At 36.3% G+C, this 17,745-nt stretch overlaps 1 protein-coding gene across 2 annotated transcripts in view; it reads right to left on the reverse strand.

The window, feature by feature from the left end:
* epha3 (eph receptor A3) overlaps nucleotides 1-17,745 on the reverse strand; it is a 113,418-nt gene that overhangs the window by 45,058 nt on the left and 50,615 nt on the right. For both annotated transcript variants that reach the window (XM_026272554.1, XM_026272556.1), the window contains exons 4-5: nucleotides 7,445-7,600; nucleotides 1,492-1,827 (exon numbers count right to left, since the gene is read on the reverse strand). In XM_026272554.1, the coding sequence (XP_026128339.1) occupies nucleotides 1,492-1,827; nucleotides 7,445-7,600 (492 nt within the window). The remainder of the gene's footprint in view (nucleotides 1-1,491; nucleotides 1,828-7,444; nucleotides 7,601-17,745) is intronic.

Below are 17,745 nucleotides of genomic sequence, written 5' to 3' on the forward strand. Positions count from 1 at the left end.
TAAGTTCACAGACAGCTGTGCTAGCGCGGGATGAGCAATAAGCTCGCGGAGGCATTAAACAGTTCTATTCTTCCTTCCAATTGGAATGTTGAGCGTTGTTGCACATCGCTGAGAGGAAATTGAATTGTCTTTGTGAATATGTCTCAACCCATCTCAGGGGACCATTAAAACATTTCGCACGATCAATGGAAATCTTTGATGACAATTTCTCTGCTAAGACGTGGCTTTGAATGAAGTGTCATTTTGTGGGAATTTTGTGTTAATGTGCCATTAGAAGACCCGGGAGAATTAAATGGATAGTTCACACATTGTTCTGAACCTCTATGATGTTCTTTCTTCCATGGAACACAAAAGGTGAATATCTGAAGAAAATCCTGGCTGATCTATTCCATAATGAATGGGGAATGGGCCTGTCATGTCACAAAATTGCAAAAAGAGCACAATAAAATGATCAGAACTGTTACGATTATGCTTTATTCCAATATACAACCCAGTCTCATTGTAAAAATGTGCCAACATTTATGCAAAATGATTTTAGGTTGCTTCTTGTTCGTTTTGTAACTCTTTCAAAGTGAAATATCCAGTGAGTGATGCTAAAAGTGTGTTCATATTTATCCTAAAGAAATCAACGTGAACCTGTCAACGTTTGATTTCATTAGTTGTGCATATTATAGCAGTTTAGAAATGAAATATCTGGTGAGTGGTGTTAAAAAATGTACCACCAACCCTTAACCTAAGTCAATAGCAAATGTGAGACAAAAACACATTTTCTGAAGCAACCACAGCATTTTAGCTTGCTTTTACAAGACTTTGAACTATGTCATTGTGACTCCTGTTTCACAGGTATCGAAAGCAATATGCTATACGAGGTGCGCTACCAAGCAATTTTACTATATCAGAAAATCCATACATATGGAGAAGATTATGGGGCAGAATAAATATAGGTATTTTTTAATTGAAAATAAATACATTGATCTGCCCAATAACCATACTATCTGTGAAAAGGAACAAAAGTAGTTGGCATTTACTGCCTCTAGTGGACTAATCAGTGAATTGCATGTAGTTTTTCACAAAAGTGTCGGTAGAGGCATTGCATTGAGGAGTAACAAACGTACTGACGCAAAACACATTGAAGCCATTTGACAAACTCCATTGGTTCTGATTTTTTATTTTGATTTATTTCCTTCCTTTTCTCACATAAACTTTGTATGGTTTTGAAAACAGTGCTTGAACCATATGGACCTCTTTTATAATACATTTAGGGCTTTTTTCATGAATTTGGAGTTTGACAGTTCCAGTCCAAGTTCATTTTAAGAAAAAACGATTCAGGATATCCTTCAAAAATGTACCTTTTTTGTTTCATGGCTGAAAGAACATCATATGTGTTTCAGATCTAAATGAGTAAACCGTGAGTAAATGTTTCCCAGTTTTTTTTGGAAAGGGTGGAGAAAATTTCTTTAAAAATAGAATATTCTGAGATGGGCGACTCACCTGCTTGGTTTGTAGTGATGATGACCGCAGCATACTGCCGGACCGTGGGTGCCAGGGAGGACACTCCATTTTGGGCCTCGATCTCAAAGGTGTAGTTGGTGTGTGCCAGGAGGTCCACCACGGTTACTGTTGTGTTAGTGAGGCCGGTGGCACGGGGCAAGAAGCGCACGGCCCCTCGACAGGGTTCACACTGCCTGGGACCCGGCCAACAACGCTTACAGACCACGTTAAATATCACGTCCTTCCTGCCTCCGCTGTCAGCCGGCAAGGTCCAGTCTAGAATCACTGATGTCTCATTAATGGCAGAGATCACATTGCGTGGGGCAGATGGAGGTCCTGAGGAAGAAGATATGTGATATAATATTTCTTCAATCAAGCAATAAAAATATTGTACAGCATGATGAAAATCCATTTCAGCTGTACTGACAAGCATATTCAACACTGACAAGGCGAACCAATATTGACCCAGGAAACCCATCTTTTCTTCTACCATTTCTTCTACACTCTTTAAAATAAAAGTTCTTTATTGGAATTGATGGGTTTAACATTCAGAAAAAACGCAGAAGTTTCTTTATAGTCGACCTCAGTTCTTTAGATTACTAAAATATTGTTCAAATGATGAAAAAAAAAAAAAAACTGTTCACTGAAAGGTTCTTTAGAGAACCCAAAATGGTTCTTCCGCCAAAACGCTTTTTGGAACCTTTTTATTTTTCTAAGAGTGTAGACAGCAATGAGATTGAATGGAGATGAAACAGAGACTTCTGGATGCTTATCAAATCATTGGTCTTGATATGATCTCAAACATTTCTCCTCGAATCCACCAAGCTCAAATCATTTATTTATTTATTAACTGATTCTGCGCGAAACTGTCTCATTTGTCTTTTTTCACTTTTTCCTAAGAGATGACAGGAGAAACATCTGGGACAAGGTTTATACTTAAATGAAACACAACTGAAAAACTCATGAGCTATGAAAGAGCAATAAAATATCCCTCTGGAGAAGTACGTTTACTTTAAAAAGTGTGGGTTTAATCGTTAAAATCATCAGTTATGGATGGATATGGAATTTAGGCAGCCATGTCCTTCCCCTTGTTAAAATGCTGGCAAAGCCTCTAAAATTGCTCCAGAGTTCAGAAGTGTCCTCACTGGATTGTTATATTAACTTTAAAAGATTGTCATGGTAAAAAAAATAGGGTATGAAGAGCGGCCAGGGTGCTCTATTGATTGAAATAGCAGGCCTGCACAGCAAGCTGTTGTTCGAATAAGTGACAGACTTCGGCATATATGTGAACAAGAGTGAAATCTAGGATTAAAGTAAGGTGATGGACACCAGTTCAAAGCCAGTAAATCATTTTGGAATATTTTGCGAATTTAATACTTGACCTCTGGGTATAATTACACTAAAACTAAATTTAAAATGGCTTAAAAATGGTGGTGAATGAGAAGTGCAATCCAGAATGCAATGTTGGTTTGGTTTGATTTGACGTCAACTCACACGCTGAAGGCCAAGAGATGGCCTCAGTTTAGAGATGGTTGGGGGGGTGATAGGATTTGATCCTACATTAAGAAATAGAACATTACACAAAGGAATCTCCTCCACAAATTCGCTCTGGAACATTCCAGAACACTCCCTGTTGCTTTCCCTTCATTGTGACATGAAGATAAATCAGACATTTAGCTTCAAGGTCAAATACAGGATTCACCACACTGGCCTTTTCAAAAGCACTTAGAAAAAGAAGAGCAACAATCCTTGAAGAATAATTCACTCAAAATGTAATTTTATAATCACATTTACCAGCTCTTGTGGAGGGGTAGACTGAAAGAGTTTCACTGAAAGTCTTAAACATCAGTCTGATCCTCACATGACAATGGTATGACTTCAGAAGACACAGAATGCAGCACATAACCATATACTATATTATACCGTATACCAGCGCTTCTCAAACTTTTATGCTGTGTTCATGACAAACTAAGTAACTAAATAAAAACAAACTGCAGTGGACTTTCTTTTTAACATCTAATTTCATGGAAGACAAAAAAACAACATGAGTTTGGAATTACATGAAGGAGAGGATTTTCATATTTGGCTAAACAACCTTTCTTATTTTTATAATGTATAGTGGATTTATATATATATATATATATATATATATATATATATATATATATATCTATATATATATATATATATATATAAACACCTTAATCTTTCCTTTATATAAAAAAAATAAGTATCATAAAAAGGAGGTTGTCTGTGTCAGCAGAGATAAAAAAATCAGCCTAGTCTCATAAAAATACATACCTCTGGGTACTTTTCTGCAACACCGTTTTTACATACCTTACTGCATGTTTTGCTGAAGTTTCAAAGAGAAATGTTCACTGTGTGGCATTAAAACACGGGTTCAATTCGTGAACCCTAGCATGTTTTTATTACATTGATATAGGTACGTATTGCCGTCTTTTTGTTATGTTGCTTCAGGTACGTATTGCGGTGGTTCAGAATTATTCAAATGTTCGTGGACTGTCGATAAAAGGTAATGCTCTCTCATGGTGGAAATATGCCCTACACCAAACCCAAACCTAAACTTACCCGATAGTTCTAACGAATGCAAAACCAATATAAAATGCATTTGCTGATGCCACTGTGCCACAGCTACCGAGCAAACCAATCTTGGATAAAAACCCATAGATATGAGGATGGATATGTGCGATGCGAACGTTCAAAAAAATCAGTTCTCAAATCTCCCAGCGTATTACAATTGTTTGGAAGTCATGACATAATGTTCTTCAAGCAATTGCGCGAAAATTACACTTTATTATTCGGAACTGTAAATTTGTGCAAATACTAATAAAAAGGTGTCGGAATTTTACTACCTCTAGTGTTCACCTCTTTTGGAAACTGTAGTGATACGTCTCGCGAAAACGTGCCCCCAAGTAAGTTTTTGCCATGAGAACAGGTAGCAGAAATGCATTAATGTGCCTCAGTCTGCAGTGGCAACAGCATAAACCAACGTCTTTTTCTTTTAGGATGGAGGAAAAAGTCGATATACAGTATGTCACTAGGTAACATCTTTGCCAGAGCATAGCGTCCTTTGATCCTGACATATAATAGAAATCACAGTGAGCATGTAATGTTAACAGACTCGCTGGCCTGTTAGTGGGAGGATGTGAGGTGTGCCGGGGAAAGCCATCCATTATTCAGACAGGTAGTCCACAAAAGTGTGACTAGCCTTAGTTATTACCACAGACCTGAACAATCACCACCACAACATGACGAACCCATGAAATTCTCTCCGTGACGTATGGAAGATGTTTGCGTCTGGTATTGGTTCAATCAGAGCTGTGTAGATTACTTGATCAATTGTAGTCTATTAAAAAACTGTAGTAAGTATCGTAATGTAGGTTACCCATTTTTAGTAATGTAATCTGACTACTTTTAAGATTACTTTTTTTATTTTTAATAAATCTATAAATTTATCCAGTTTATTAAATAGTAAATGTACTGGATACAGATGAAGAAGTTTCACAGTTATACTTCACCTATACATTAGTAACTTGCATCATTTGTTTCATACTTGTTCTTATTACTTGAGTAATGCTTTTCCCCTCAAATTCAGAAGCAAAATAAAAAATGATTTATAGGATTTTTAGAAAAGAAAATTTTAAAAGTGAAAAAAGAATAACGAGGGAGAATCTAAAATCTAAATCTGAATAATTTACTGCCATAATGAGAATAATATATAATAATGTATTCCATAAAAATACATTATATCCATAAAAAGTAACTTTAATCTGATTTTGATAATGTTAAAATATATCATACTCCAAAAGTACTTCGTTTTTTAAAATCTGATTGCGCAATCCAGATGTACAGTACATGTAATCAGTTACTCAGCTCTGGGTACAATTACATACCATGTCTGCCGTTGGCATTTTCCTCACATCATAGAGTTACGCAGCAGAATATCGCCTTTATGAGGTCATAAAAAGGAGACCGACAGTCCATTTATACGTACTAAAAACAGGCATAAATATGTATGCCTTTGAAACATTCAACCGTGATTAAATGCCGACCTTCGCTGACACAACATAGTACGCAACATAAACTGTAAATTTTACAAAGCAATAATTCACATAGCAACTGCCTGTGTAATGCAGCCATGACCTGAATTATATTCACATGCAAAAAAAACATCTCTGAAGAACTCAGAATGACCTTCCACAATTATTGTAGATAATATCATGCGTCGTCTTCCTTTAATTGCAGTTCCGCTCTCAGAGCTGCACTTAAAGCGTATCGGCTCCACTGCCTGAATCCGAGCAGATTCTATCAAGATAAATGTACAAACTCGGGGGCAATGGAAGCATGAAGTGGAGAAATTAAAGTCGTACACTCCGTTCAAGCATTTTTCCGCTCACTGTACCCATCAAAGTCTTAAACTAACATTGGGAACGAGTGCTTAAGTGGAAATGAAGACTCTGTATTGCTTCCGACAGCCTAAATAAAAAGCGACTTGCATGAGCGTGGCGTGATCTGATGTGCTGACTACTTCGGATGTCACGTAAGATACACCCTATTAAACTTGGCCGCAGAATTCAAAAAGGCTCTTGGTGGTTTTATGTGATATGAATCAGCACTGATAGCAATGCGGTGATTTATGGATAATGTGTTTTGGAATGCTTGGCAGTCGCTGCATGCATCTGTCTACCATCTGCGTGCTTCTCCATAAAAGAGAATGGGTTAGCTTGCTCTGCTGCGCAAACCCGAGGAGGCCCGTTGGTTGAAACGGTTAAAAATAAGCAAACACGGGCTATTCTCGGCGGGACAGCTTGAAGGCCGCTGAGGGGGTATCGGAAGCTTTGTCAGAATGAGCCAACACAAATTCATCAATCCTTGAACAAACACCATCGTTCAGAAAGCTCCGGCGCTTCTGAGAGCTGCGCGGCGAAAAGGAACGCTGCGTTTCAAGTAGCATAAATAATTATCCGTACAACAACATCACTTCTAAATGCTTGTGGAGATTTTGCTGTCCTGCACTGTTGTGTTGAACATCTGCGTACGCCTTTGAGCTGCGGCTCACACTGACCCAAACTGGTTTCCATGCAGTTTGCCGAAAAAAAAAAAAAAAAGATTCATGACAAAACAGAAAACATCTATTGCAGCTTACACTGCTATTTCAGTATAACTAAGATACTATGCATAATACATTTGTTTAATATTTTGAATTAGTTTTTATGTTTGTATTTTACATTTTAATTTTATTTAAAGTTCTGCTGTTATACAGTATATATATATATATATATATATATATATATATATATATATTTTTTTTTTTTTTTTTTCATAAATACCATGATAAATCTAGTTTTTATTCATGTTTATAATTTTCTATTTTGAGTTATTTTATGATATTGACAAATTATGTCTTGGCAAACTACCTGAAATAAAACAAGTATATTTGTTCCTTTTTAAATAATTTATATTATTGTAATTAACATTTCTTTTATTTCATGTTATTTATGTATTGAGTTAATTATTTATGGTACATGTCAGTTAAATTATAATAACCCTAGCAGCATGTCAGCCAATCAAATAAACAAACAAACACCATAATAAAAATAAGATAAATTACACATGAATGAATGAATGAATGAACAAACAAACAGTTGGTCCCTTTCTGTTAGGTGTCAATATGACCACCCAAATATTTTTTGTTCAAAATTAGCTGCACATTTCCTTTATGTTCACTTCTTTGCACACTAAGATGCAAATAACTACCACTAAAATAAAGTATAAATAGTATCTAACATTATTTTTTACTTAGAGTAAACAGCATTTGTCGCATCAAGTGTGGGTCAGATTGAGCTGAACAAAACAAGAGTCTTAAACGTGACGTTAAACCGATAGAATCTGGAGAAAATGCACGTATGTAGGTACAGTAAGCAGTACATACGAGAGCAGGCCATGGAGACGGGGTCCTCTCCTGCACGGAAGTAGTTTTTCTCGCAGTCACAGTGCGTGGCTCCCTCCTGGTGTGTGTAGCTGTGCGGCGGACACTTGGAGCACTTGACGTTCCCAGAAGAGGCCTTATAGAAGCCGGGCCGGCAGGCTGTGGAGACAACAACAGGAGGAAAGACAAATTAGGATGCTGGGAGTCTCTAGCCGACAGGGCCATTCATTACCCCATTACTATGCTGCCGCTTTTAATGGAGCGAATCATTTCACATACCCATATGCATCGGCAGACACAATGGAAAGACATTTAATCATCTGCACGGACTTAAACAAACTAATAGCAGAACCAACAGCGCTGAGATGTGCGTACGGCCGGCCACACGCACGTGAGTGGATCTTATGATCTCATAGGAAAGAAATATTGTTTCTAGACAGTAACGAGATCAAATGGAGACAGTTTCTGAAGAGACTTCAACAATGTCTTTAACTGTCAAGACATCTGCCAAAATACTGAAGTCTCAGAATGAACTCATCGAATTCCACAAACTTAATAATCCACATTCACTATTTGCTTACTTTAATGTGATACTTTTTTTATTTTTATTTTTAAAAATGTTTTAAAGTGTTAGGGTGATATAATTGTCCTCATATCATAATGAAGAAACAGCCATTAAAATAAAAAATACCTAGAAAAGATAAACAGGAAAGGCTATCATAGAAAGGAACTCTGCAGACATTTATCCCACATTATCGAATGCTAAAAAAGATCTTTAGAATTAATTTAGAAACTTTTCTGCTCACCAAAGCTGCTTTTTTATTTTTTTATTTTTTTTAAAAAAACAATAATATTGTGAAATATTATTACAATTTAAAATAGCTGTGTTATATTTGAATTCATTTTAATTAAAATAATTTTGTTAAAATTGACAAAAGAAGCTGTACTACTTAATATTTTATTTGAAAAAAGATACGAAAAAAATAAAATAGTTCAGTTGAAACATAAATCTTTTGTAAATGTTTTTTTTGTTTTTTTTTCAATTTGATGAATCATTCTAAATAACGATGAGCAATTATGTCCTCTAAAAATATTTTAGTCTCTTATGAAATATACCTTTGTAATTACAGCAGAATTAAGTTTGTAAAATTGTATGTGGTGTGAATGCATGTAAGGAAAGTTTTTATTCTTTTTTTTTTCTTCTTATTGTTACACCTTACATTTTTTGCGTCACTGGATTAAAACTTTTCTTAAAAATAGCAGAAACATTTTTCAAAACCATATGAAAACAACACGACTACAAAGAGCAGATCGAACCTGAGGAATTTGAAGAGAAACATCTAAATAGTTTGTTTGACTGAAAAATAATTGAGTCTCTTGAGCTATGAGAGTAAAAAAAAACTACATTATGAGGAAATAATTTTTCCTCTGGGAAATGAAAATTTGGGAAGCTGAAGTCAGAGCTATGTTTATAAAGTGCGTTTAAAAATACCTTTAAAGTCTCCTTTAATGTCATATTCAAAGCTGGGTGCATGCATTATCCAAACACACCTCTTAAAATGAAAAAAAAAAAGTATATATATATATATATATATATATATATATATATATATATATATATATATATATATATATATATATATATATATATTATGTTTTATGTGCTATTAAAGTGTAATCATCAGCTCATCCTTCTCTATTCATGAGAATCCCATTCCATTACCCATAATGAAGAGGGAAATCATGATGAGCTGGCTAATTACTGTTGCTCACATGCATCTGTATTCCACTCCCCTCTAGTTGCAGGTTAAATACCTGATACAGTTGATGAACCAAAGCTTCAAGTCAGCACCATCCTCCAAGAATCAATTGAATTCTGCTTCACGGCAAGAAAACCAAAGGGGCTTTATTATTATAGAAGCAGTGAGGTCAGGCTCCTCTTCCCTGGGAATACAGCAGAAGACCTTCTTTCGGTTTAATAAAGGTGTTTTGTGGTCGGATGCAACCACTTCCAACATATCAGTGATGTTTATTACCTATCTCACAGTCTTCATGACATTCCCACTGCTACAGTGCACCTACATGCCTGCTGTTTCTCCTGAGAGGTTTTCTTATGCGTGGTGTGAGCAGAAGACGGGATGGAGAGTAGCTGTGATGCATGAGAATTCAGGGTTACATTAACCCATTTCTCCTTGGAGGCTCTCCGTTTGGGACTGCACAGATTGAGGCTGATGAAAAAAATGCAGGTTCCCTTAATAGCATTTGTTACAGGAAATCTAATATGACTCACTTTTACCCCTGCGAATCAGAAAACACAGAGTCCCAAATGTGATAAACACACACCTACTGTATGTGGCTAGAATATGTCTGAAGACCCCAGAGGAACATTTTAGAGCTCAGAGGTGGCTTCGGAGACACACTGAAGGTCTTTGTTGTATATTCTCTTTTGTGAATGTTTATTCTGAAATTCCTTAGAGGGATTTCTTAGCGTTGCTAAAGAGATAGTTCATCCAAAAATTAAAAGGTTGTCATTATTTACTTATCCTGTATGACTTTCTTTTTCCTGCTGAATACAAAAGATAATACTTTGAAGAATGTTGATAACTGAGCAGTTGCTGGTAGAAATTGACTTCCATTATTAGTATTTTTTTCCATGCTATTGAAGACAATGGCTTTCCTCAACGGTTTGGTTTCAAACATTCTTCACGAACAGAAGAAAGATTTGGATGACAAAAGGATGAGTAAATAATGATAGAGAAGCTACACGATGTCTAAAACGAAAATTATCACAAATATTTCAATTATTATTTTCAGTAAATAAAGCTGATATAAATAAAATCAAATCAAATTGGGAAAAAATTTGAAATTAAGTTGAATTAAAATAAAAAATTAATATTAATTGGTATGAAAGTAAGAAAGAAAGAAAGAAAGAAAAAAAGAAAGAAAGAATAATAAATTAATGAATTAATTAAAATTTAATACATTCAAAATAAAGAAAAACATTAAATTTAAATGAAAATTATTTTTTTTTCCTTGAAAACTAACTGAAATAAACAAATTCCAGTTTAAAATTACTAAAAATAAAACTGAAGAAAAAAAAAGCTACATAGAAACATATAAAAAATAAAATAAAAATGAAAATGACAAAAGCACGTAACAACAGCAAAATCTCTTAAATTGAAAACTGAAAATATACAAATAAATGCTAAAATCTGTATCGATCAATACTTTAACAGTACACAAATAATAATAAAATAACACTGGTGAGATTTAAAATCATTGTTGACAAATGGTAAGAGTATTATAGCGCAAATGGATAGTATATCCCACATAATCTGATGACGATTGTTCATGTTGAGACTTTGATTGCATACTTCAATCTTGAGCACAGTGTGTGAGACATCTGTTAGATTACCAGTTTTATTGTTCAGGAAATATATAAGAAATAATAATAAAAAAATCTTCATTTGCTCTGTAGGAGAAACAACTGAGATCTCATTTAAATGTAAAGAACAACAACAACAACAACAACACATACTTCCGTCCAATCATCCATGATTTCACAATGCCCTTGACATGACCATCACTTATAAATAGAAATAAATTACAAAGGCCAAAAATAACCAAAGGAGATGCAAGATGAAGAGCGGCGCGGGTCAGTGAAGCAGGTGATGATGGAGAGAAAGGTGCCCCAGTTTCCGTCACTCGAGCGCTGGTTCTTGACAGCTCTTTAATAGAAGCCCAGGAAGCCAATGGCTCTCGACGGCATCAGCCTCTCATCTCTCCAAACCCTCACACTGCAAAGCTGTGCCTCCACGTACGCCTCTGAACGCCTCAGATGTTCAGGGGAGCGCTGAGTGCGGCATGATGTATAAGTTTGTGTTTCTAACACGACGTGCTGAGGTGTGTGTGTGAGCGGGACAGAGCTGGGGGGCTGTTATTGATTACACGTGTGCTGCGAGGAGACGCTGGGGCTCACTCCTGGGCTAACAGGCCTGTGAAGGGAGTGAGAGCGCTACAGAGGGGCGCTGAGGTGATTTCTCATCCAGGCCTCCCAGAACACACTCGCTCTTAACAAGAACACACACGCGCTCCCCCAGGAGCCACCCTTAATAAGGATATGAGAGATGATCTTATTACTTTGTCGATCTCTTCTTCGCTATCTTGATAATGTTCGATTGTGGGGAGGGTCGAGTAAAAACAAAGAGCTGTGAAAGAAATCCTCCCACAGGAATGAAAAATCAATCGTTTCTAGACAGCGATGAGACGAAGAGCAAATGGAGCAAGCGTTTCAGAAGAAATCTCGACAATGTCTCAAACCGTGCGCACGTTTGTCACAGAAGACAGTTCAAGGACAAAACAAGACAAAACTAAAGTCTCGATGAAGAGCAAATGGCGTGAAATTTCCAGAGGAGATCTTAATGATGTCTCAAACTGTGCTCAGACCTGCCGGGACACCAAAATGTGCACTTAGAGTCATTTCTATATTGAATTTTAAACCATGGATCATAAAATCTTCATCGCAGAGGTGTTTTCAATGTCATGTCATCGATCCAAACAGTTTTAGGGACCGCGAGCATGAGCTCTTGAACTCTTCTGAGAAGGGAGCACAGTTGCCAGGTTTTCACAACAAAACCCTCACTTGGAAAAATGAAAAGCAACCCAGGGCAACAGGGTTAAAGTAGCCCAATTCCACAGGAAAACTGCGGACTTGGCAACACTGGAAGGGAGGCGGGAGCACCAGCTTATTTTCATTTAAAGGAGACATACACATAAACAGAGCATTTTGGCTCATATCCTAAAAGTGGCAATTTCAAGAAGCTAGACAAAATGATCGGTGGGGTATTTTGAGATAAAACTTCACATACAAACTCTGGGGACATCAGAGAACAATTTAAAATATTGTACCAATGCATTGCATGGCACCTTTAAGGAATTCCTAATTAACAAGTTAATTGTAAGTAGACATAAATAAATAAATAAATAAATAAATAAATAAATAAATGTGTGCATTTTTAGAAGAAATATCTGAGACAAGTGAAACTTGGTCTCTCTATTAAATCTCCTGAACATGAAGGAACCTCAGAAAAAAAAAAAATATATATCATGGGAAGGGGTAACTATGGGATAAAATACGGTTTAAAACATAAAATGCTCCTCTGGGCTACAGAACAGAAAGCTGAAAAGGGTCTTGTGTGATCAGTAACTGCTGATATGATATGAGAGCAGACCTCCCCGTGACTAAACAGGATCCTATCAATCAATAGAAGCATAATGTGACGACATGACGGTAAGTGCTGGCTAGATTCACTTACGGTACGGTCTTTATACAGTAGCTGGCAGAGAGGGAGAGGATACAAGGAACAAACGCATTCATTCAGCACCTCCTGTTCAAACTAATTGCTTGTGAAACTGTATCTGACTCACTGGCTCTCCAAAGAAAAGCCCACAGTAGATGTCCTTCCTCTGGGGAGACCAGAGCAAAGGCCACAAAGGTCAGACTATCATTCCCATTATCAGTCGCACACTGTCTGATGTAAAAGTCTCAAAGTAAGGGTGTCTGAGATCTGAAATTTTTACAAATACAGTTTAAAATGTGCCTAGGAAAAACACCTTAACTATTCCTTACATAACAATAATACAACTTTTTTTAATTTTCAAGTAAAAAAAAAAAAAAAAAAAAAAAAAGGTGAAGGAGCTTATACTTCCTAAAAACATACAGCAACCTGACCTGGCTTTCTTTTTAACTACTGAAGAAATAATAATAAAACTACTACTACTACTACTACTAATGATAATAGTACTAATACTAATACTAATACTGCTACTAATAATAATAATTTATACTACTACTACTGCTAGTAGTACTTTTTATTATTGTTGTTGCCTCCCCCTCCAATATTTAAGTTAATGTTAATTTATTTTATTTTTTGAGGATTAAAATAAGAATTAACATGTTTTTTTATTAAAGAGGTGCATTTAATTCCATGGTGTGTTCAAGACCTGGAGAATAGAATAGAATAGAATAGAATAGTTAAAAAACAACAAGTTTGTAATTTCTTCCATATGCAGTGACACATTCTTGCACCTTATTTCATTTTAATGGTAATACATTGATTTAGTATATATAAGATTTAAGTATGAAATGTAAGATTAAATAGATTTATTTATTACATGTAATCACTTGTGTATCAGTTATCAAGTAGTGCATTCATAACAAAGTGCAAACCAGTTATTCGTGACAGATCAGATGTTTTGTCCCTTTCTACTTGGATAGCAGAAACTGGTTGTTTTATTTCCAGAGGAGTTTTAACCATAAAGTTTAAATTGAAGGTTATCACTAGATGATAAGTATTTTAGTTGAGAACCACTAAGCGAGCATCATGGGAAAAACCCCAAACCCAATTAAAGCGCATTCATTGGATTCATTTCCACTGCTAATTCAATCATTGCCAACACTGACACTTCTAGAGCTCTCCACTCAAATGACCTTTGACCTTGATCAATGGCCGCCTGGCACTGCTGCACAGCCGGAGACCTGACAGAGCCTCTCCAAGCATATTCACATTGCATGACAAATCTAGTTTGTGGTCCGAGAGTTTCAAGCCACAACGGACTAAATAAAGTTTCTGGGTTTAAACATCTTCTAAACATGCTAACAAGCTACATGTGATCATGTGTTGAGGATAAACAAACAGAGGAATACACAAACAAATTCCTCAGCACAAATGCACAATTAAACACACATTCATAAATCACAAATTCACATATGTGTCCGAATGGTGTTGGCATAAGCAGGCTCTCCTCACTCAGTGGTCCATTTGTAACCGCGGGCACTTAGGAGAGCTCAGCTGTAGCACTCAGAGAGGCCTGAAACGTGATCAGCGCTCCTCTGTTTGTCCTGGAACCCCTACAATGGCACTCTAAGAGGAGAATGAGGCCACCTCTCCTTGAATCAATACACACTGCCTTATAAACAACACCAATGACACCACCAAACAGCCAGTTTATGGGGCCTTTTTACATAGAAGGCCTCGAGAACAGAAATGTGGGCAAGCACATTAATGTCACATAATTTTCTGCATGTTTTTTGTTCAGCTTTTGCATTCAACTATGGTGGTTCTAGACTGATTTTGATTTGCAACCCAGATTTTGAATGCAAAAACAGGCCCATTTAACCGAAAATCAATCTCTGTTTAGCATAAGGAAAATTAAACTTATCTTTGGGATAATTACGAAAAAAAAAAAAAAAAAGGGCATTCATTGCATTACATTTCACTTCTTAAATTCTTTTATTCTGTGGTGATTATCATTACTGTAACAGAGTAAATATTAAAGAACTGTCGTAAAAAAAAGAAAAAAAAAAAAAAAAAAAAAAAAAAAAATATATATATATATATATATATATATATATATATATATATATATCAGTATATCAGCATAAATTAAACAAAGTGCCGCACATACAATAAGACGTATCATGAAGAATGTCACATTGCATAAATAAAATTAAATAAAATTAAATTAAATTAAATAAACTTTCAATTATCTTTAAGTCTCAGCAATGTTACTGTTAAATGATGTTGGAAACTTAAAAAAAAAAAAAAAAAATTGGGGGGAAATTTAAATAAAGCTGATATTAAAACATATAACAAATATTAGATGGAAATCCCTTGACAGTCTTCATGACTTTCACTGTCAGGAAAAAGAAATAAAGCTGACTGTTAAAATCTTCTATCATGGAACCTTAAGGGTAAATTCTTCTTCCAAACACTTTCCATTCTTTTCCTGTTTACTAAAAACAACTTCAACAGCTTAATTCTGGGAACGATCCAAGAACCATACCCCAACATTCCCAGAATATTCTGGGAACCAAAAACTGCTCGCTTGAAAGACGGTATGGTTCACAAAGCGGATAAATGTGTTGTGGAGAGAGAGCCAGGCCCTCCATCAGTTCTCTCCAACTGAAAAGAAAGGTCAGTGAAGGTTTTGCTCCACTTCGACGGTGCCAGCAGTAAACAGAGCGAGTAGTCCAGAGTGTTGCCTAAACAAATGATTTCCTGGTTCCACAGACCAGCTCCCACCCCATCCATTGCACAAGGTCAGAAGGACTCTCGCCCTCCTCCTCACTCTCCCATCCCAACTCCGGGTAAAATTAGATTCGATCAGGCATCCTGCGGACAGCCATTCTTCTGCGTCTGCTGAATCCCGCCGCACTGGAGATGGATATTAGCATCGTAATGCATGCCGCGCTTCTGGGACTGTTTACAGTTCCAAACATGTGTTTCCGCCCCGCTTTTGCAGCGCGGCTATAATGCCTCCAGTGTGCCCGCACCTTCCCGATCCGCTCATCAGTGGGCTTTCTCATTCAAATCAGCTCCAGATCAGACCGCTTAATTAGGCCGCACACAACGTGCAGCGCTAATTTCCCAAAGTGAAGCTCCAATGTGAGGAGCCTCTTTAAGAGCCTTTTGAAATGAATGAGCCTCCACTCCAGAAACATTACCTTGTCGTTACAAGCGCAAACACCAACAGAGGGCTGAGAAAGCTGATATGAATTAGCGTCATTGAAAGCGCCAGCTCGGCAGCTCCCTCATGCATCCACTGGCAGGCTAACACAGTGAGTTTTTAATTTGTTTTTGGGGGTTCGTTTTGATTAGTTCTGGCTGAGATGAATGCACCGCATCAAGAGTAACAATAAACATTTTACTCTGACATTACTGCATATTAGTGACACTCGCTAGTTGCTTGGTCAAACGACATTCAGTACGTTTACATGGACAACAATATTCAGATTTCAACCGTGTAAACAGAGATTTTTGATTACCTTAATATAATCGAATTAAAGGTTTAGTTCACCCCCCAAAAAATATTCCCTCATTAATTAACCTCATGTCGTTCCAAATCTTTGGAACACAAATAGATATTTTTGATGGAATCTGAAAGCTCTCTGACCCTCCAAAGACAGCAATGATATTACCATGATCAACATCCAAAAACATCGCAAGGACATCAGTAAAATAATCCAAGTGACACCAGGGGTTCAACCGTAATTTTACGAAGCTATGGGAATACATTTAGCATGCAAAGAACACAATAATATAGCTTAACAACATAACTTGTTGAACAATACTTCCCCTGAGTTACCATCGTATTAAGTGTTGTTTACATTCAGAATACGTGCAATGTCTACGAAACATAAACGCTGACTACACTGATTACGTTCTGGGGTACTCTCCAAAAGTCATTCTCAATTCCATATATTATGTTATTTTTGTTTTCTTTGCACACAAAAAGTATTCTCGTAGCTTCATAGAATTACTATTAAAGCCCTGATGTCACACAGACTATTATGCCGATGTCCTTGCTACATTTCTGTGCGTTGATTGTGTTGAGGCCCCTTCACACCAAGCACGATAACTATAAAGATAACGATAAAGATATAGTTCTAAAAATCGTTCTCAATATTAAAGAATAGCAGAGTCCACACCACAACTATAACGATAAAGGCACAGAGAAACGATATCGTTGGAATCACTTTCAGAACGATTTTTTTTTCTGATGAATGATAAAAACATTGCCAACCAATCAGAATCAATCCTACTGTAATGAGCTCGTGAATTTAAAGCAGCAAACGCATGTCTGCTTAGAATACACAAACAATATCGTTCGCTGGTGTGGACGCTAATATCGTTATCTTTATAGTTATCGTTCTTGGTGTGAACGGGCCTTTAGGGCCCTTGCTGTATATGGAGGGTCTGAGAGTGCTCAGATTTAAGATTAAATATCTTAATTAATGTTTTTCGAAGATAAACGGAAGTCTTACGGGTTTGGAACGACATGAGGGTGAGTAAATAATGACAGGAATTTCATTTAAACTAACCCTTTAAGACGTGGAGTATTCCAATAATTGCATTATTGAAGTGCAGTATAGACATGTACATACCTTAATCACACTATTACCGTTGTGTAGGACTTTTCACGGCATTTTGCTACAGAATACCATTTGACGGCAAACAAAAGAGCATGGCTTCAACAACATCGTCATCTGTTGCACATAGATCATGACAAATATTTAACTGCTCTTAAAGATTTCATGAAATCAACAATGAAACATCCAAAACTGGCATCATAATGACATTTGTAAGTGAAATTTGCTTGGGGACATTATAATAGGTGCCTTTAATCAATCCATGTAACATAGCACGTAAAATGGGAACTTTTTAAAACCAACCCATATAAACACCTTAATCATAATATTTTCTTATTTAGAATAAGGTAAATAATTAGATTACTGATGTTCA

This window comes from Carassius auratus, chromosome 9, assembly GCF_003368295.1.
Source record: "Carassius auratus strain Wakin chromosome 9, ASM336829v1, whole genome shotgun sequence".
Classification (NCBI taxonomy): Eukaryota; Metazoa; Chordata; class Actinopteri; order Cypriniformes; family Cyprinidae; genus Carassius; species Carassius auratus.